Below are 21,702 nucleotides of genomic sequence, written 5' to 3' on the forward strand. Positions count from 1 at the left end.
GCTTTAAATTGCTTCTGGAAGGAGACAACTGAAAATTCAGTCTTCTCATGGGATGGTATTCAAAAGTTTGATTAGTGCAGAACAAGAGAAAGCATTTACTAGTCTCTGGAAGCCCTATGGCTATTAGTACTATTAGTGAGGAATTTGGCCTTACTACTCTTTTAAGTGTTACCCTAGCAACATCTTGACTTCAGATCTGGATTTTGTACAATGACTAGACAGAAGATTTGGGATAACCATGAGAAGAAAGATATAGACTGAACTTGTTGACTTCTAGCCCCATTAGTTAGTAGGCAGGACTCTTGCCAGGTAGAACTGTGTGGGATTTCTGGAACATGTGCATATCTTTAATGTCACCCAGTTCCTAATCTGTTCAAGCCATTCAAGGCGCACATCCTGATTTGACTATTACACAGCTCTGGCAAGAAAGAACCCTATGCATGATGCTTATTTCTGTAATATAAATGCAAGAAATCTCTGCCCTAAGTGTGCACACAGCCCCATGTGGTGCTCTATCCACAACCTGGAACCTCCACCTGTAGGAAAAACACAGCTTCATCAATACAAAGGTATCCTTCTTATTGAGCAAGCGTAACAAACCTCTATTCCATAACCAACTCTCTAAGAGAACCATACAACTAGAACTTGGTGTTTGTACAGATAGGAGAGGATCAAACTCAAGGAAACACAACCTGCTCTGTACTTCTTAATTAAAGGTCATAATTAATTTGTTCTTCCTGTCCATCTGCATATAGATGTTGACACCTGGTAATGTCACTCTGCATACTGTGTGGGGGTCCATCCCTGTTGAACTTGATTTGCCCTGTGCACCTATGCTTCTCTAGTTATATTCAGCAACAAAGAAAAATGTTTTGAACCAGGACACCCATGAAGTGAACCACAAAATGGCACCTCATATTTGTCCTCTGGCAACAGTTGTTATTAGTAAGCAAATTGCCTTCTAGGGGCAATTGTCTGCTATGATTCGCATTGAAGAACCCTGTTCCATTTCAGATAATATCCAGCATACAGTTTGAAAAACAGGATTAAAAATAATATGAGATTATTCTCCACTTAATTTTTCACACCCATAAACTAACATAATGCGTCTTTTTGTTTCAGGACTCTGAATCCCTTGATAACTATATACAAAATACACTTGCCTCTTTGTATCCACCTTTTGAAGCAACAGCAGCTACTGTTCTATGGCAGCTTTTCAGCATTGTTGAAAAATACTATCATGGAGATGGTCTCAGATGCCTAATTGACTTCCTTGTTCCTGCCAAGAGAATCTTGCAAAGTATCCAGCAGGAAACCTGTGTAAGTATGTTTGACAAAACTAGCTGTGTTTGTTTCTGATTTCAGGTAGGGGTAAAAATAAGAAGGGGTTTGATCTGCTAAGCCCTAGGTTTTGTAAATTAAGCTATGAATTTTGAACAGGCACTGAAAAATAAAGAGGGAAAAATACAGCTTTCTTGCATTTCATTAGAAATAGAGGCCAAAATCCTCTTGTACAGTTATGGCAACTTAACTCAAACAGCACAAGTTGGGGAGGCCAATTGCCTGAAATTAAGGAATCACCAAAGGCATTCTCTGTTGTGTTCTGGATCAGTACCTCCTTCTGTGAGATTCAGCACAAGCCCATCACATGTGCATAAGGATTTTGGCCTTATTTAGTTAGTTAGTAAAAAATGTCTATTGGATGTTCATTTTGACAATTAGAGTTTGGTTTTGGTTATCATAACTAAGTACAAGGACCAATTTACCGTACAGTGAAGGTAACTGTTGTTTGGTAGATGGATTGATTATGAAATTAAAAAGCTTTGGTAACCCCTGTGAATGCATAAGGGGTGATGATTGTAAGATCTTGTTGAATTTGGACTGAAAAGCAGAGTTCAGTATGAGTGGTGAGATGATTCCAAAGGAATTGTCCCTTTGGGCAATGCATTAGGAAAGGGCAAGGGACAAGTCTCAAAATGCATTAGTATTGGTAGCAGTACAGTAGGACTCCCATATTCACAGGATCCGTACTGTATTTGCTGATTCACTTAACCACAGTTCGAAAATATTAAAAGTATTAAAAGAATTGTAGAAATATATATTGGTTCAGGTCAAATGTTGCTATGTGGTATAGAACAAGTAAAAACTTCAGAGAAGACGGGACAGTTAGGTAGGTGGTGGCTCTTCATTCCATTTGTCCTTTCGGCATGATAATACATCAGAGTGTAGACTCCTTGATTTGAAATCAAGGTATTCTTAATTCTTCATACATACATACATACATACATACATACATACATACATACATACATACATACATACATACATACATACATACATACATACATACATACATACATACATACATACATACATACATACATACATACATAGAATTTAAGGATGAATACTGTGAAATTTTGTCTAAGCTTGAATAGATGGATGATCATAATCTTTATAAACTTCAGCATCTCCCTAAATTATGTTTATCAAAATGACATGAAAGAGGTATTATTATCACTACTGCTGCTACCACCACCACCACCACCACTCCTCCTTCTCCTCCTCTTTATTTTCAAACCTGGCACCCCCTGGAATTGCAATTCTGGAATTACAATGTCAATTATCTGGACCTTTCTTCGTTCTGCACCACCACCACCACCACTACTACTACGACGACGACGACAATGACGATGACCTTTCTTACTACTACTACTACTACTACTACTACTACTACTACTACTACTACTACTACTACTACTACTACTACATGGTGGTGGTGGTGGTGGTGGTGGTGGAGATGATGATGATGATAATGGTAGAACAAAGAAAGGTCCAGATCATTGACACGCAATTCCAGGGGGTGCCCGATTTGAAAATAAAGAATTGAAAAAGCTAACCAAGTACAGAGACCTAGTAATTAAAACATGTTGCCTCTGGAAGAAACGCACTTTGGTGGTTCCTGTAGTCATTGGGGGCTTGGGAACAATAGCAAGAAATTTCACACACTACTATAAGCCCGGAGTCCCCAACCACTGGTCTGTGGCCTGCTACCTGGCCATGGCCTTGGCAGGACTGGGCCGCAGAGAAAAATCTCCACTTCCCACACATACGCCCTCCTGCACACACACACGCTCCCCTACAGGTACCCTTTCCCACACACATGCATGCACAGGGGCCCCTGTGCACCTTGCCCACCCATACATGCATGCACTGGTGACCAACCCGTGCATGCCCCTGCCCACCCATGCATGCACGTGTGTGCCCCACCCACATGCTTTCTACAACCAACTTTAGCCCATATATAACCAGATCTTTTCTGAGCTTTCTTCCAGTGTCACAGCAATTGCTTTCTCACTCATTTCAGTGCTTCTTGGAAACTGGTGATCTCATTAGGTGCTGCTTAGTGGGCGAGCATGCTCAGAAGCAACCGTGTAAGCAGTTTCTCTGTTCTAGAGTTCAACTGGGAATTTTAGAAAATTGCCTCAAGGTGTGAGATGAAATCCCAAAGAACAGCCAGGAGATTATTCATATCTGCCACATTTCTGGTCTGGATAGATTCAGCGACTCAGTTTTTCACACTTGTAAAGGCTGCAAGCCTCAGTATACAGGCGTAGCTCAATTTACAAAACTGATGCGTCCTCTGGGATGTTACATCATGCGGAGATTTCATAAACCGATATGCAGATTGCTCTAGGAACCGGGGCGGCACTAAAAACTTCAAGCCACAATGTGTCCTGGTGAAACCATTTTGTACAGCGGGAGGGGGGGGAGAAAAAGAATGTAACCCGGGGCTTTATTTTCTATGGATTTTTGGTTCATAAATGGAAAATTACATTAAGTGAGACTTTCGTAAAGTGATGTACCGCTGTATCTAAATCCCATAGGGTAACAATCTGATAATGACAACAAAATTATGAAAAGTTCCTCCATCTTCACATCACTATCTGTTGCAGAGTTTTGAACTGTAGGTAAAATTCTCTTACACTACACATTAGAAGTACTGTACAGAGATCCATAGAAGAAAATACAGGCATACCTGCAGTTAAAAAAATCAACAAGAAAAAAATTTCAGTTCCAGAAGGTACAGAAATATTCAAAATGTTGTAAAGCAAATGCTCATTCAACAAATATTTGAGGCATGAACAATTCCAGAACAATCCTACAAAAAAAATTATAATTAAAAAGCTAGCTTCCTAAGCTGATACATTCTGGCAGTACTTCAGCATAGTTTCAGAGCATATGAGGAATGGAAATTTGGCAGCAGGGAAGTAGATGAGCATAGTATTCACCTGAGAGTTAACTAAGATAAAATAAGTAACTTCTCTAATAATCTTAGAACTGAAGAGTTGGAAGGGACCTTATAGGTAACCGAGTCGGACCCCTATTTAAAAAAAATACCCAACATACCATTTTCTAGATCCTTTGAGGAGATCCACCAATCAGGTGTCAAATTGCCCTGAAACTTCTCAAAAAGTGTTGTCTTCACTTTAGCTGAAACCATTCTTGCTAACAAGCTTTTTACCAAAGACTGTCTAATCTCAGTGCTTGCATTCCCACAGTAATAAGACAAAGGTGCCAAATTAAGAGTGGGCATTTTATTATTATTATTGTTGTTGTTTTGTTGTTGTTGTTGTTGTTGTTGCTGCTGCTGCTGCTGCTGCTGTTGCTGCTGTTGCTGCTGTTGCTGTTGCTGTTACGGTTGCTGTTGTTGTTGTTGTTACCCCACTTATCTGGTCATTACGACCACTCTCCTCCCCCCTTTTTAGTTTACTAGTCTGAGGCACAAGCTACAAGACTTGTGTTTTGTTAAAAAAAATTATGATAACGCAAAACCATAATTCTCTATTTTACAGTTTCTTGATTGCTGGTTCAGGAGACAGTGATAGAGACTGGATAATTCCCATTGAATTTATCCAGTTGAGCCACAAAAAATAAATGAGTGCAAGCAACTGAGGCTTTTAAGAAACTAGTAGAATATGGTTCTATATACTTCCACTTCTGCTGAGTGCAGATTGTAATTCTTGAAGCCAGATAATGTTTCTGCAGTCTTACACTCCTGCAGGACCACAGGACAGAAGCTGCAGAGGGAACCATCCTCAGACACAGTCTGTAAGAGATCTGTGAATGATATAGAAAAAGGATGTCAATGGCTTTTCCTGAGGTGGGCAATATATAACTCTTCCACTACTTAGTTTAGGGGCAATGGTGGATATGGGAAGTATAGGATTAGACAAGGGGATGAATATAAAAATGTATCAGGATATTTGTTGAATATCCCTGATTTGTCAGATATTCATTGCTTTGTATTCTTGGGGTCCAGAGACTGTCTTAAAAATAATAATAATGACCCGACACACTGACAAATTGATTTGTTGTTCATCAGGTCACCAGGGGGTAATTTGTGGTTCGTGTGTTGTCAAGTTTGACGACCCACGAACCAAGACGTCCCCATTTCTATATGGGATATTATATGAATATAATGAATTTCATTCTGAGTTTGAAATTTGGAAGACTCATCCCTGTAATTGTGCATGTCTGTAGTTGTAGCAGAGGCACTTCAAACAGATCCAGGGCTAACACAATGTCAAATAAAAGGGGCAGGGAGGCCACCCAAATTTTGTTAAAGGAGCTTTATACACATCTGGTGAATAATGTGATCTGCTTAAACATTCAGTCCTCAACAGATCCCAACTTTATTTTATTATCACTGAAAAAGAAGAGACAATTCTGTAATTCATGAAGGTCACTTATAGATGACACAAGGAACAAAAACTGAAAGCAGCTCCAAGATCAAGTATCTAATCTATGTTATACTGGACAAAATGATTTCCTTATTCATCACTAATAAATAGGGCATGTGATCTATAAATTACACCAGTTAATAATAAACATATGATGTTAAGTCAGTTATAACTTATGGTGACCTTTCTTAGAGTTTTCCAGTTAAGCACTGTTAAAGTATTTGTTTATTTTGTTTAGTTAATCTATAAACCAAAGTATTAGGTATGACGTATAGTGGAATGGGCGTAAAGCTGTGTGCAGCCATGTCCTTAAAAAATAAAAATCTTGTTGCATTACCCCTCTGGTTTTTGAATTTCCGTTTATATTGCTAAAGCATATATTTCTTGTCACAATGGCTAGAAATTTGTGTTTTTTTAAAATGCAAGCTGAGATACTTAAGAAAATGAATTCTGTGCTTAGAACTGTATGCTTTGCTTTCTGTTTCTTTAATGGGATTGCAGTATACTTATATCCTTAAACTTGATGTTTAATACCATTAATTACTTGAAATTGATGAAACTATAAAACATCTAATTTCATTAGGGAATAAATATTCAAGCAAGAGTGGGGAGCATTTGGTCTGCATGCACCCCTTTCTTTTGTAGTCCCTGAGCTTCTGTCTTGGATTAAAGAGGGAGATTTGCATTCTGTAAAACTTATGGAAATGTAAATATATGTTTAAGAGTTATGTGCTTCCTGTATGCTCTGGATTTTAAAGGATGAAGCTTTTCATACTTGCAGTGTGGTGGCAGTTTAAATAAAAAATGCAATTTTTGCTGCCATTGCTATTCTCCAAATTTTAGTGGCACATCCAATTATGTTTGCTCTTGTTATCAACCTAACAGGAAGCTATTAAAAAGAGAGTAGTTGTTCAAACAGTTGAAAGGGTTAATTGTTTTTTAATGTGCAAACATTACATTGGGTTAATTATTTTTAATATACAAATATTTTTAAAAAACCTGAATTTCTCTTTGTTCAAAGACACATGAAAGCTGAGAATTTGTAGCAAATCTTTCCCCCCTCTTTAAGTTAGTTAAGTCTCAAGACTGCTTTCATCAAAGAGTGGAGCAAAAAGAGTGTGCCAACACTTACACCTTGTGAACTGCTACTTTATCAGGAATTGTGTTGTTCAGGAAATTACTTAAATATTTACAAATGGATGCAACAGGATTTATTTCACAGTGTTTGTGCAAATTATGGAGCCTGTACAAGAGTTAAGTAAGGGGTTTAGAGTCTGTTTAATTAGAACTATACAAAGGACAGTTCTGTTTCTTTTGGCAGAGTGTGGAAATTTATGGCTTAAAAACCTCTAGCTACTCAGTGGATAAAAGTTCAGGGACCTAAAGAGCAGAATTTGCTTCAAGTCTCCCCACAGTAGACAATCCCTTATTGGTCAGTTTTCCTCAATTGGTACTTATTGTCTCAATAACTCAGAGACACTCGTAAGAGAAAAGAATAAACCTGTTCCATTTACTCAAAATTCTTCATAGATTAAAAAAAACAGCATTCTGTAGAAAAATATTAACTGGTTACATAAACAGAGCTTAACTGACTTCACTAGCTTAATGTCTGACTCACTAAATGGTTGAGTGAATTCAGATTCTAACTGTCCACAGACTACCTGACTAAAGAGAGCAGGAAAGAAGAGCAGAGATGTGTGGCTTTGTTTAAAATTCTGAGGCAGAGATGGAAAAATGGCTGCTACTGGGTTGACTGACATTCATCCCAAGTCTAGAAAGATCCCTCGTAGCCAAAACCTTTTAAAAGCAAAATGTTGTTGTTTGGTTGTTACATTGTGTCTGACTCTTCATGACCCCATGGACCAGAGCATGCCAGGCCCTCCTGTCTTCTACTGCCTCCCGGCATTGGGTCAAAGTCATGTTGGTAGCTTTGATGACACTGTCCAACCATCTCGTCCTCTGTCATCCCCTTCTCCTCTTGCCTTCACACTTTCCCAACATCAGGGTCTTTTCCAGGGAGTCTTCTCTTCTCATGAGATGGCCAAAGTATTGGAGCCTCAGCTTCAGGATCTGTCCTTCCAATGAGCACTCAAGGTTGATTTCCTTCAAAATGGATGGGTTTGTTCTCTTTGTAGCTCAGGGAACTCTAAAGAGTCTCCTCCAACACTACAATTCAAAAGCATCAATTTTTCTGTGGTCAGACTTCTTTATGGTCAAGCTCTCACTTCCAGCAACATACAAAGCAACATACAAAGGTGCAATAATTCCAACGGTAAACAATTATTATCCATTGTTCTGCTGATATGGGTTTTAGACCTCAAATTGTATTCTTCTCTTGCTTTGCCTGAACAAGTATTCCCCCCCTTCTGCTGAATGGAAACCTTAACTGTTCTCACCTTGGCTGACAAGTAAAATGATATTGATTGATTGGTTGGTTGATTGATTGGTTGGTTGGTTGGTTGGTTGGTTGGTTGGTTGATTGATTGATTGATTGATTGATTGATTGATTGATTGATTGATTGATTGATTGATTGGATTATCACCCCGCCCCTCTGGACCATGTCTACTCGGGGCAGCTTACATAGATAAAACAGAACAATTTAAAATGTAAAATATATAAAACTATAAAATTACAATTACAATTGAACAGTTAATTTGAAGAAGATTACCAAGATGGCATGGCATAAAAGGGGAGAAAAATAAGAAAGACTTAATTGGCTGGAGGGAAGGCCTGCTTGAATAGCCAAGTTTTTAGCTGGCTTTTAAAAACACCCAGTGAGGGTGCCATCCGAATTTCTGTTGGTAGGGTGTTCCACAGCCGAGGGGCCACTGCCGAGAAGGCCCAGTTTCTTGTTTTTTCCTTCCGGGCCTCCCTCGGCGTCAGACCCCCTCAGCCGTCCCTGCTGGCTAAGTCGGGTGATTCGGACAGATCTGGATGGGAGAAGACGATCTGCCAAATACTGAGGTTTTTGAACCCAGCTGCTTGTGAGGAGAGGTGAGGAGTGGGATGATCTAAGTATTGTGGTAATCTGGAAGATGACTGAGATGAATATTTGTTCTTGAATGACTATAGGGAATATTGCTACCTCAGTATGTTAATAGTATTCTTGTTGACTGATGATTAATCTTGAGGGGGGGATGCTATTTCATGAGCCTTACTTTGAAATAAACATGTTGACCATTTGGTTGAATATCTGATCTCTCCTAGCATTGTTATTATGCCGATTTACTGGGAAATGTATAAGGACTGTTTACTCTCCAGGCATTACCTGACCTATATATAGTCCTTCCAGTGAGCAGAGATACAGACTCTCTTATTAAGGTTAAACAAAATCTATTTAAATGCGCCTGTGTTTTAGCTTGACAAGAATGCATAACTTTAGCTAACCTGCCATTGTCCAAAGGCATTCTATGACCTGAGCGCTAAAGTTGAACCCTCAGATTTACCATGGTTGGAAGATGGGCTAGAAGTAGAGGCAGTACGTAGATATCTGGCTTGCCTTCTCTCTATTCCATGTCTCTGTCTCCCTTCGCCATAGTGCTTTCTCCATTTTACCACTCCAGTGGTTCATACTCGCCCCCATCTCTCTCAGATCTTTTTGTTCTCCTTGACATATGGGGACACATTATATCCTAAAAATGTAACAGATGAGCAGGAGTGGGGGATATCTTTTTCTTTCTTTTCCTCTTGTTGTTCTTGGGGCCTTATTCCTCTAGATTATGTATCCATCTGTTTTCACCTACTAATATTTGTTCACTTTGAACCTGTCCTGAGTTATCCCAGTAATAATCTTTTGGAAGACAATGGCACCAATGTTCCACTGTCAAAACTCTGTTGGTCACTGGCTTATGGCAAAAAGAAGTCTTCTGTACAAAACCCAAAACTGTGTTTTGACACACTAAACTCAAAAACTGGCAAGACTTACTTTGTTTAAGTCCTAAAGTTTCTGACTTTCAGTTCTAAAGTCTATAGGCTGTCCCAGGTGCAACATAACACCACTTTATCACTTGATGACACCCATCCTTTTGCCTGCCATCCTTTGTGAGACCCATCCTTTTATCTGCCCCCCTCCCTCCATCACACTTGGAACAACATGCAGACTAAATGATTTAAGATCAGCCTTCCTCCAAAAGATACCTGTATTTGGCATCAGAAGACGCATTATTAAGATTTCAAATGGCAAAACATTTCTACTTGTCTTTACATCCACCTACCCAGCACTAATTCCATTCAGTCAGAAGTAATATTATCTCCCTCTTGTTGTGGAAGTTTTGAGGAAGTAGGGAGTTAATTTTTACTAATGTGTAATGCACTATTTTGTTCATTCTCTTTTGGGGAGGCGGAGATTCCCATTTACCCAAGGAAATCCCCAAAGGGAGGATTTCAAAATAACTTAAGATCATGTTGCTTCTTCCACCAAGCAAATGCAGTTGCATTCAGAAGGTTTCTATATGCCCCTCTCAGAATCAGACCTAAGCCAAATTTCCTCCTATCACCAAATTCTTCAGAGAAAACTGTGCTTCCCACTGTGTGCCACTGTGTAATCATGATATAGAGAGCTTGATCGTGATGGGAATGTCTGTCCCCACTCACTGTCTTTCCCATGGAAATGACACTCCACACAGCCTGCCAAACAGAACTTGTGTGGTATTGTTCACCAAACAAAAACCTTTAATGGAGCCGAGACTTTTTAGATCCAAAGTGTGACTCTTGCTGGTCAAAGGAAATCCCTTTTCAGAGTCCATGAATAAAGAAATCCTGCTCAATGAATAGAAACCTGAGATAGAAATGTGCCACTGCTGGCTAGGAGACAGGATACTTTTCTCTGATAACTTGCTCTCTCGATATTGTTCATTTAATAAGAAACAATGGAATCTTTATATACCCTGAACTTATCACCCGTCCCTCAAGAGGAAAGGTTGTGAGGTGTGTTTCTTAATGTTTCTTTATTGCATGACTTAATAAGATAGATCTTTTTTGTTAACTCTGCAAAATAATGGGTTTGTTCCCCTTACTTAACTTGTGCCATCAGTGAAGTGACCACATTCAATTCCAGTTCACATATTATGTTTGCAAATTTATACCTGAAAGTGTAATACTAGAATGACGCGCACACAAGTGTAGAAACATGCATGAAAAAGGTAGAATCATAAGAGACAAGAGTTCCTTGTTGCTGTGCGCTCAGAAGCAGATACATATTCCCCACACTTACTTGCCAAAATCCTGTTTGGCAGGTCTGGCTCTGCAAAGAGAACAGCCGCTGCTGTTGCAGGAGTAGATTGATACTGATTAAATCATTTCTGTTTGCTTTTTTGAGGGGGTTCATGTGATTTTGTTGTTGCTGTAAATTTTCATTAAGATTGTTAAGTCTAAGGGAAGCTCTGTTAAGGAGATCTCTTCATCTGAAAGGGTATGTCTCAATTGGTGGGATGGGCATCATAAAAAACATCCCTAATTCATCCATCCTCTGGAAGGAAGCTCCATGTGAGAGTCCAAGCACCAATAAACAGTGATTATTGAAAACTATTCACATTGTTTCTCCATCCACTAAGTAAGAAGATTCAGCTAATGTTCAATAAGCTACAGAGTCAAGCTTTATACAGTACACTTTCAGACTTATGTCCCATGCCAGCTGATGTAACTGCTGGAACTGTTGCTCTCTGTGCAAAGAGGGGCACTGATTCAGTTTCAGGTCCTCCCAACTGACTTATCACACCTTTAACATCTCACAATTTCACTTAGTTCTTTGAGGGTTTCCTGGTCTCTGCCAGGTGGCGTTCCTTCAAACCGTCTGGAACTCCATCAGTCAATGGAGGGTTATGTCCCAAAACTAAAAATCCAGAGCATCACTTTGCATCATGCTCCTCACATCTCCATTCAGGGCTGTATCCCCAGTCTTCTTGGTTGCTTTACTCTGCATCTTACCCTCCAACCGCCCACAGCTCTTCCTCAGGTCTCCTTATATCCCCCACTTGGCAGGATGCTTCCTTTGTGGACAACTTCCCACCTTCCTTCTCATTCCACTGTTCCATGCTTCTCCTCCCTCTTGCCTCTAGCATGTCATTAGCTCCTAGATAGTATTCAAGGGAGGGATATCCATTTTGTGTCCACCATGTTGTGCTGTGAGGACCAGTAGGACATAGAGGCAGATATATCTCCGTGTCCTACTGACCCTCCCAAGTTCCCTGCTCACCCACTCAAGAGTTTGCAGGATAAACAGCAATGAGCTTTTGAATTTAACATATATTTCTATTTGCTGGAGCAATAAATGAGGCAGAAGGGTAAGCTTAAACAAAAGTTAAGAGGTTTATTTAGGAGGGGGAAACACTTGATAGAAAAGCTTATTCTAACTAGATGTTTAAAGCACATGGCCCAGATAGAATGGGTTTAGCCAATCTCAGGGAAGAGATATTAACAGCTTGAGGGTTAGAAAGGATTGAAATGAAGAGACAGGAAGCTATGAATCTTTTAACTCTTTAGGAGGGATAACAGGACAGTGAGACATAGCCAATAAAAGGAATAATGTCCACCTACTCTTACTTCCGGAATGCTTCTACTGGGCATCCATGGGGGAGATACAAAAGAGGTGATATTCTAGAAGTTTCCAACAGTTGCAATGTGCACTAGCCATGTACAGCCCAAAATTGTGAGAGAAAGCCTTAAATCAGTGGCAGTCTGCCACTGCCAATGACATCATTCCCACTGTGCAAGCAGAGCTGTGGAACAGGATTTCAACCAGGATTTCATGCAGCTTTGCCACATAAGGCTGGTGATGTCCTCTACTGCAATGATTTTTCCCAAATAAAATGCTTTTGGTTCTCCCCCACTGACGTCCTGAAGCTCCTATAGAGTTTCTTTTGTTGTGGGGAAGCCATTGGGACCACAGGGCAGGGAAAAGTCTTTAATTTCTGAAAATCATTGCTGCTGGGATGACTTTCAGGATTTTAATAGCTCTCAGATATTAAAGATTTTTATCTGTCCCACAGCCCCCAATAGTTTCCCCATGATTAATGGAGTTTTGTGGGAGCCTTGGGAGTGGGATAGACTAGAATTTTTTTATTTCCAAAAAAATCACCAAGGCTAATGATATTATCAGCCTTATACAGCATAACATATGGAACAGGATTTTAGCTGATGTGTACAATTGCACCTGTGAATGTCTCTAACCTAAGAACAGTTTTGAGCGAATGATTTGCACAAGGCAATAGAGTTCTGTACCCTTTTTTTGAATGAGATTTTTTTTCCCCTTTGGGGAGATGTTTGATAAATTTGCTGCAGTGATTCTAGTAATTCTAAAATAGAAAATAGGCCTCTCCACATTTAACATTTGTTCAACTTTCCTTGCTCTCATGATGTTAGTACTGCATCACAGTGTTTACACAACATGAAACTAATCTCAACAGAGTCAAGGTGGATTTCTTTTTTTAAAAAAACTTGTTTTCTAAGTTTTGTTTAAACTCCACCACCAGTTAGTATGTATTTTTTAGAAGAAGAAAAAACCTTAGTAAGTATGTATTTCTGTTCTGCTTTTGCTCCAGTGCATGATCTGTTCATATGGATCCCAGTACTGCATTCTTCTGTTTTGATTCATGCATTTTGTGGGTTTGTGTTACTTGACAGCATTTTCTTATGGGAGTGCTTCTCATTGTCAGTTGCAGAGATGGGCATTAACCTTGGTTCAGAGATTCGTGCCGGATCAAAAGTTCCCTTCCGCCACTCCTCTAGCCAGATCCCCCCACTCATCAGCTCTTATCCTCCTCTTCAGGTGTTTGACCAGTCCCAGCAGGAGAGAGTACTTCCCTCCTTAGCCTCCTCCAGCCACCAGCCACTCAGATGAGTGGAGGGGCAGAGATTCCTGCAGTGCTGCCTTTGAGTGCGCAGTTTCTGGAGGGGGTGGAGGAGGGAAGCATGCGCTCCTGCCGGGACTGGTTGAATGCCTAAAGAGGAAGCAAAAAGCAGCATATGCTGGCTGGTGAGTAGGGGATCTGGCTGGGGGGTGGGGGGAGGGAACATGTGGCACCTGTGGTGCCGGTCTGATGTGCCCATCTGTAGTCAGTTGCCAGTTTTCCAAGCTGTACAGCTGCTCCTGTTTAGTTTTCTTAGGATCTCAGTGGTTTCCTGTGTTCTGACTTTATAAGAAAAATGTTGTAAGAGTTTAAGTCAAGTATAAAACTCTTTTTTTAGGAATGAATTCAATAATTGGTCAAAACTGAACAGACAATACATTCAGTATTCTTTTTGTGATCTAGGCTGATTATTTGTATCCAAGAGTTACTATTGATGTTGAAATTTTTGCTGATTCTTGATTTTATTGTTCGCTGCATAGTGGTTTTGTTCTGAGTTAAATTACTGTAATTTTCCTCCCCGATGTTATTCAGTGATTAGCTGAAACATTAAAGTTACACAGCAGCTAATAACAAAACATGAGGCCTATATTTCTACTAAAATATTTCATTTCCTTCTTCTTTGCAGGACAATTATACTGGCCTTATTTTCTGCCATGAAGGATGGCCCTTATGCATCCATGAAAAAGTTGTAGTACAGTTGGCATCTCTCCGTAAAGTCCGACTAAAACCAGGAGATTTTTATTTCCAGATTGTGCCGGTGCAAAAGCAGTCAGCCAACTTAGTATTAAAATGTCTTTCGAGGAATGGTCATGGAATAGAAGAACTTACTGTACCTGAAACCATGTATGGCTACATTTTCACAACAGAGTTTTTGGAAAATGTGAATTGTGAATGGGGTGGTAGTCTTTTGCAGAACTGCTTGCTAACCACAGGCCCGGCCACATATAGGACTCCTTGGAAGAATATTGTGAATCCTATCTTTGTTCCTACTGCTGAATCTATTCTGCAAAAATATTCCAATAACTGTCTGCTTGAAAGGTTAGTCAACAACAGTCCTGATGCTAAAGCTATGGCACAGACCATGGAAAGCAATAGCTTACATGAGAGTTCTACTTCTAATGATACCTGCTCTACTGTGATAGAGGTGCCATGTGCAAACAGTTGTGGAACTCAAGGCAATGATGATTCTGGTTTTTCTCAAGGATCTCAAAGCCAAGCTGAAACACAGTGTTTAGAAACCCTCGCTGCAGTTGAAAGGGTTGATGCTGTAAATGAAAGAGCACATTCTGGCCGATGCTTGCAATCAGATCCAGTGTCAGAGGAAGTCATCCAAGAACCAGAAAAGAGATTGGAGTTGACTCCTGAATATTCTAAAGTGGACACACCACCTCCTCCACTTATGAAGAGTAATGACACTAAAAGCATAGCTTTCGGTACAAACCTGGGCAGTCCCCGTCAAAAAAGGCAGGATTCTTTGTATTTTGAAACAAAGCGCTTGTTCAGAAAATCATACATAGAAGCTTTGCAAAATCCAATGAACCTGGGCTCTAGCTCAGAGGAATCCATTGCAGAAGAAGACACTTCAGACCATGTCATGGATTCAGGACAGATGGATGGCAATTCCAGAATTACTGAGAAAATGCATAAATATTGTGTTCAGCAAGGAAGCTCTTGGACTGAGAGGCAATCAAAACAGGAGGATGCAAATGAGGCTGTTACATTTGGGGAGAATTCCCAGACTTCAAGAAGATTACCTGTATCTCGTAAAAAATCTCCAATTGAAAGTTGCAGAGCGAGTTCAAACAGATCACAATTTTCAAATAGGTCATGCGTGAGTTCTCAGAATAAAGATTGTAAACCCAGTATGTCCTCATATGGAGTACCCAGTGCCAATCCTCCCCAAAATGTAAATGGGAATTCAGTAAGACTGGAGAAATGTGATTTACATATTCATGAATTCATCTCTTCCAAAAGCAAAAAGAATGAAGGTAAAACAGATACCTTGCTGCATGTTGTTTATTGAGCTCGTTGAAAAAAATGTTAACTACATGTGAGTAAGCCCATTAATCAGTGGGGATCTGCTGAGTCAACTCCTCCATAGGTTCTGTTGATTCAAAGGGGCCTACTCTAGTTATAATTTACTTTAGCACAGTAAGTCACAACTAGAGTTAGGTATATTTGAATCAGTAGAACATACAAAGAGTTAACTCACCAAATCCCTATTGATTCAATAAGCCTACTCTGGTGTGACTTACTATGCTAAGCAACAGGATTTCAGCCACTAGAACTTAACTTCAAAGCAGAAATGCATGCAGTGGGTTTGTCCCTATGGTTTCTCTAGAACTGATTTAAATGAATGCTTTTTGTCTTGCTGTGCTATTTCTGTCAGACAGGATACAAATGAAATTGTGATCAAAGGCTTGAACACATGTTCAGGTCAAAAGTCAACATGCAGAAGTAATGTTTTTGAAAGTATGTTTGAGTCCTCCGAGCAATACAGGTCCAACTGAATCTTATCATAAGATACCTGAAAATAATCTTTCAGAAATAAATATTGAAGTGAGCTTACTTGAAAAAAAAAATTAAGATCAGCAGGTCTGTGGAGAAACTCATTTGCCCTCTTCTCTCTCTAGTACATTATTAATACTGTATATGTGCAGAGTAGCTTAAACAGTTTAATTGTAATCCTCTTCAACACAGAACCTTAGGAATTTAAAAAATGGGACCTGTTGAATGGTCTTTAAAGAGGTTCTAGGGTTCATCCTTTTGGGGGGATCTCCCAGAAAGATTTGCTTTTAATCTTTTTTGTTGTACACTTTCCCCCAAAAATGAGCAAATTATTACAAAGGAAGCTGATTAAACAGAATTAATAGAGTGGTTGGCTAAGTTGTGTCTTTCCATTTCCTCTAGATCCAAGAGATTATGGAACTGATTTCCAGGATTGTGAATCTAATGTGACCACATCACTTGTGCCCCGTTGGCATGAACATGAACTGTTGTCTACAAACCATGGGGATCCTGACCACTTACTACCAAGCCAGTTGTTTCAAGTTAATCAAGAATTACTGCAGTCTGGAGTAGTTTCTCTGTGTGGTATGTAGTACATAGTTAATGGTTTGTTTAAGGAAATAAAATTACATTCAAACAGTATGTTTTATGGAGATTTCTTATAGCATGTCTGCATGAGAGGTTCCCATGCTGTGGATAAGCATTATGGGAACTGGAAAACATGTGGAGTCCATGCTGCCGGGTTCATGCCATGTGATGTTTACCGATTTATTGGTTGATGGTTGAGGGAAAACAAATTAGGTGGTGGTAAATGTGGAGTGAATGGTTAGTAAGCAGATGTCCAATGTCTATGGATGTATATCTAGTCATCACTATTCTGGAAAAAAAACCCTGGATGTATATCTTTTAAAAATAAATTAGTTAGTAAAGAAAGAATACTTTTTTGGGGGGGGGGGTCTAATGTCTAAAATAGGCTTTCAGGGTTTTCTGAACATTGCCGTCTCAGCTAATCCTATTTTCAAATATTGGTATCAGGAAGCCTTATGCCTAATTTCCTATATCATCAGAATGCATCAGGATCTTGAACAAAATATCCATACTTGTATCTGGAAATTGCTGTAGTTTTCCTCATGAGAACTGTGGGTAGGAGAAATGTGTACGTAAATCCCACCCCCACTTGCATTACTCTAATTGCTCCCTGGGTTGTTGATATTAATAATAGCAATACTAAACTAAATTGGGTATATTTGGGTAGAATACAGTGATCGCTGGTGGTCAAAGCAAGGGGGGGTAGGGATCTGAATCCCTTTTTTCCAAGTGACACACTCCTCCAGCCCCTGAAACACCTGACTCTTGTAGTAGAACTTAAAGAATACTTTCTTAAATTTTAAAGTATGACAAACCTTCAAATTCACAAAAGCTGTTCAGGTTCAGTTTATAGAATATTACCTCCCAATTCAAAATATGCCAATACAGGTTTTTTTTTCCAAATTAAAAATATAGAATACTGTACACGTATTATTTTCATTCCTGTATCTGGGGCCATAAAGGGGTGTAGGGAACCTTCCTTCTGCAGTTATTTACCACTGCTTGTTAGTCATAATTAACACTGGCTTTTGTAAAATAAATAATATGTGAAATATCAAATCAAATAAATTTATTGTCATTGTAAGTCTATACATAGTATACACATACAACGAAATTCACACAGACACCCAGAGACCAGACCCACATGTGCACATATAAAAAATCCCCAAACACTCCCCACCCACTAACCCCCCCCCCCCAAATACAAACATCTACACCGCAGGCTAAGTAACACTGTCCAACTATTCACTACTGATGGTCTTTAAGTTCATTATTAAGTGCAATTATAGCTCTGGGATAAAAACTATTCAGAAAACATGTGGTCTGAGTCTTAATTGTTCTGTATCTTCTGCCAGATGGCAACAGTTCAAAGAAGTTGTAAGCAGGATGGGAAAAGTCTCTAAGGATATTGTGCGACTTCCTCAGACAGCAGGATGTGAAGATGTCATCCAGGGTTGATAGATGGAGCTATACTGAATACTGATGGAAATAACACCTGTAAAACAGTGGCAGAGTCCAATATATATACTGGGAAAATGCCCCAGAAATTCTATGAATGTTCAAAGATGGCCATATCACTTCCCACTGGCTCTGATCTCAACTTTTTTCCTTTCTATCCACTGACAACACTTCAAAAGTGTAGCCAACATCACTCCTCTCACTTTCCTCCAAGCTGGGAGGCAGAGAAGGAGCAGGACAGATCTGTTGGACACTTTGAAGCACCAGAGTGCACAGAGAGCTTTACTTCTGCCTTACTTCTCTCCACCTGAAGAAAGCAAGTAGAGAGCAAAACAATTTAGCTGCTATCCCCCTCCCCTTCTGAAGTGCCTGGCCATTTTATCAGCCCTTATTCTGAAGCCTGATGGATCAGCATGGGAGACCAAATGTTGCCCATGATGCAGAGGGCTAACTAGATGTTTTGAGGCCTTGCCTTTTCCTCTTTATTCTTCAGTTCTAAGACACCATTGTTATAGTCTTATAGCAGGATGATGTCCGTGCTGGATACTACACATACAGATAGATGGGTGGGATATGGATGGACGGACGGACGGACGGACGGACGGACGGACGGACGGATGGATGGATGGATGGGGGCAAGGGAGAAGGAGAAAGTGATGCCTTGCTGATATCAATAGCCATTAATCCACTCTACTTCGAGTTCACAATTTGCTGCTCTCCTCAGATTTGAGCTGAGACCTGAATGGCTACTACGGTCATAGAGGCACTACAGATATCTCAAACAGGCAAGGTAAAACAAGTGCCCGGAAGGGACAAAGATTTGTTCCAAATCAAAAGTTATACTTTCCTCTGTTGTGTACCATTCCTGCCCAATTTAATTTGAAAGGGAGAGGGAAATGAGGTACAAGGTAGAGAGACAGACTCGGAGGTGCCAGAGGCATGTTACCCCATTTGAGAATTCCTTTTATTCATTTATATTTTCTGGTTAGGAAACAGGGATCGTGCTGGAAGAGCAATAGTGCAAGTCTGTGTAAAAAATGGTACCTGTTTAACTGAACATTCCAGAATCAGTGCGCTCACACAACTTCTACTGTACTTCTACAATATTCCCAGGTAAGAATAACCTGTTTGCATTTTTAGTATAATGCTAGTTCTATGGACGGGAATCTTCATCATCATCAAGGCTTGTGGTGTACAAAGTGCAGGCTAAGTCCTGTTAAAGATTGTAGGCTGTTAGTGTATATTTTTAAAAACCATATTTCTTTGGTAGGCCAGCCAAGTAAAGAAAGTGTCTTAAAAACAGGTTCCATATGTTATTGTATTAACAGCAGGGGCCTGAGCTGGATCATTTGTGCAAAGGATGATGCAGTAGATGGATCCCACCCTTCAAAATTTCTCTGCAGGCCTGTCTTGACATCACATACCCATTTATAGCTATTTTAGTAAACATTGTTCCAGATCTGAAAGTAAGGTACTGATCTGGACATACTATTTATTTATTTAAAATATTTTTATCCCACCTTTCTCCTTGAAAAGGACTGAGATGAGCAACTGTGCTGTCAAATTTATATTACCAGTGGAAGTCTATCTTTGCTTATAAGTATTCAGGCAGTAAAAATACTGTAAAATATATGAATGGCTTCAGACGGTCATACTATTTTGATTAACTAAAACTACATTACATTCTCAGATGCTTTACTACCACATAGATAATTCAGGCTTATATGATCTGAGGAAATAATTGGATATGTCAGTATTTAACAGTATACATACCTATGATGATGGGCAACACTAGAAGAGCTGTCACAAAGTTATGTGAATTGCTTTCCAGAGTAGAAGTCTAGGCAGTGAGGCAACATTTGTGTTGTAATTGAAAGCTGAGTACTGACTGTAGATGAAAAGAAGTTCAGAAGATTGTTGTGCTTAATTCAAATTTATAATCTGGAGAATTGTGCCCCAGAATGATGGAAATCTTAATCTTTATGGAAGTGTTCTTCCACTCTTACTATGGCTTATGTACAGTTGTACAAACTGTGCTAGATGGGCTACCTGGCTGAAAAAGTAATAAATTGAAAGTCCTTTTCAGGAGCCCACCATGGAATTCTTCAGAAACCAAACTTCAAAAGAATCAACCAACTTTACACTATGCAGACCATACAACAGAATGGATGAACAAATCTTAAGGTGCATGGTGGGCTCATTAGCATCATGTGGAATTACTAGTCCCACACAAAGTTGCTGTAGCAGGAGGATGCTTTGCGAAGGAGGCTCACTAAACACCAGCAACTTTCGGATTCTCCTCTCCTCGAACAGTATGTGTGCTCCAGCTGATTGTTGGAAGATTTTACAGCTAAGAACTAGTACATGTCCTCTCGTCCTTGACCCTTCCCATTCCCCCATCTTCCCCTTGTGTTATGTTTTTTTAGATTGTAAAACTGACAACAGGGGGAAATAATTTAAATAAATACATATATTCAATAACTTTCATGGTTCTCTTTCATGAAGCCTTACAACACTTCACTCTTCAAAGGTAAAGTTCCACTGCAAATATATGTTCAGTAGCATGGTCTTAGTTTGGTCTTGTATAGTATTTCAAAATGATTTGATTAATTTTAGATATCTGTGGGTTGACAGAAGAAAAGTTTTTTAAAAGAGCACTTCAAAGAATACCAGTTTTATTTCAATGTGAGCTTTCAGGAATCAAAACCCACTTCCTCAGATGGAGCATCATGAATACATGTCCTATATATTTACACATCTACAGGTGAGGATACAGATAATAGGCAACATGACAGTGGGTAATTCTGACAGTTGTTTTTAAAGTAGTAGGTGCAAGCCGTTCTTTGATGCTGCTCAGTGCTCTTTATAGCCCTGTGTTTCATTTTCATTTTGAGATTTAATTTTTGTAAGTATAATTTAAAGACTGTCTCTTTTATTTGTTTCAGAAAAGATGTCCGTGCTTTAGGACTGCTTTTTTTAGTGGACATTCGAAAGAGTCAAGCTGTATCTGTTCTTTTTAAAGCCTTGACAGCATTACAAGTGAGTGCATGTAATTATGTGTTTCATATGAAATGTTTAATAAAAGATGGGTATTATTCTAGCAGTAAGACACATACTGGTGTATGTGCAGTTAATCTGTCCAGGATCCATGAACATACTTCTTCCTTTGATGTTTCCATCAGCCTCTTTCTGTGATGCATTTTGAATTTATTTTCATTTATCTTCATATTATTGTAGTAGAGAAATCTGGATCATAAGTGCATATATTCTTATTCTTTAGCTTAGAGTTTTAATAAGATGTCACCTGAGGTTTTATTTGCCTGCAAGTATTGAACATGGCACATTTTCCAACATTTCCAGCAACCATTTACCCTCTGTAATGATGAGGTCTGGATGTCATCCTCCATCAGTTTAAAGGATTTTGAGGAAATATGTACTGAAAGTCCTCAAGGGCTTTGAGGTTACCAAGTTTTTAAATATATGTAAATCATAGTTGTTGAATCCACACTAGTGTAATTATCTCATAAACTGGCTGTAGTAGTTTCTGTTCAGTGAA

The 21,702-nt window shown here is 39.3% G+C and overlaps 1 protein-coding gene across 8 annotated transcripts in view; it reads left to right on the forward strand.

The window, feature by feature from the left end:
- The window catches only part of PLEKHG4B (pleckstrin homology and RhoGEF domain containing G4B), a 125,689-nt gene that overhangs the window by 56,123 nt on the left and 47,864 nt on the right, over positions 1 to 21,702 (forward strand). For all 8 annotated transcript variants that reach the window (XR_012088520.2, XM_073003923.2, XM_073003920.2 and 5 more), the window contains exons 2-6: positions 1,123 to 1,320; positions 14,218 to 15,580; positions 16,503 to 16,685; positions 19,136 to 19,259; positions 21,092 to 21,185. Coding sequence is in view for 7 of the 8 variants with exons in the window: in XM_073003920.2 (XP_072860021.2) it covers positions 1,123 to 1,320; positions 14,218 to 15,580; positions 16,503 to 16,685; positions 19,136 to 19,259; positions 21,092 to 21,185 (1,962 nt within the window). In the remaining variant the exon portion in view is untranslated. The remainder of the gene's footprint in view (positions 1 to 1,122; positions 1,321 to 14,217; positions 15,581 to 16,502; positions 16,686 to 19,135; positions 19,260 to 21,091; positions 21,186 to 21,702) is intronic.

This window comes from Pogona vitticeps, chromosome 6, assembly GCF_051106095.1.
Source record: "Pogona vitticeps strain Pit_001003342236 chromosome 6, PviZW2.1, whole genome shotgun sequence".
Lineage (NCBI taxonomy): Eukaryota > Metazoa > Chordata > Lepidosauria > Squamata > Agamidae > Pogona > Pogona vitticeps.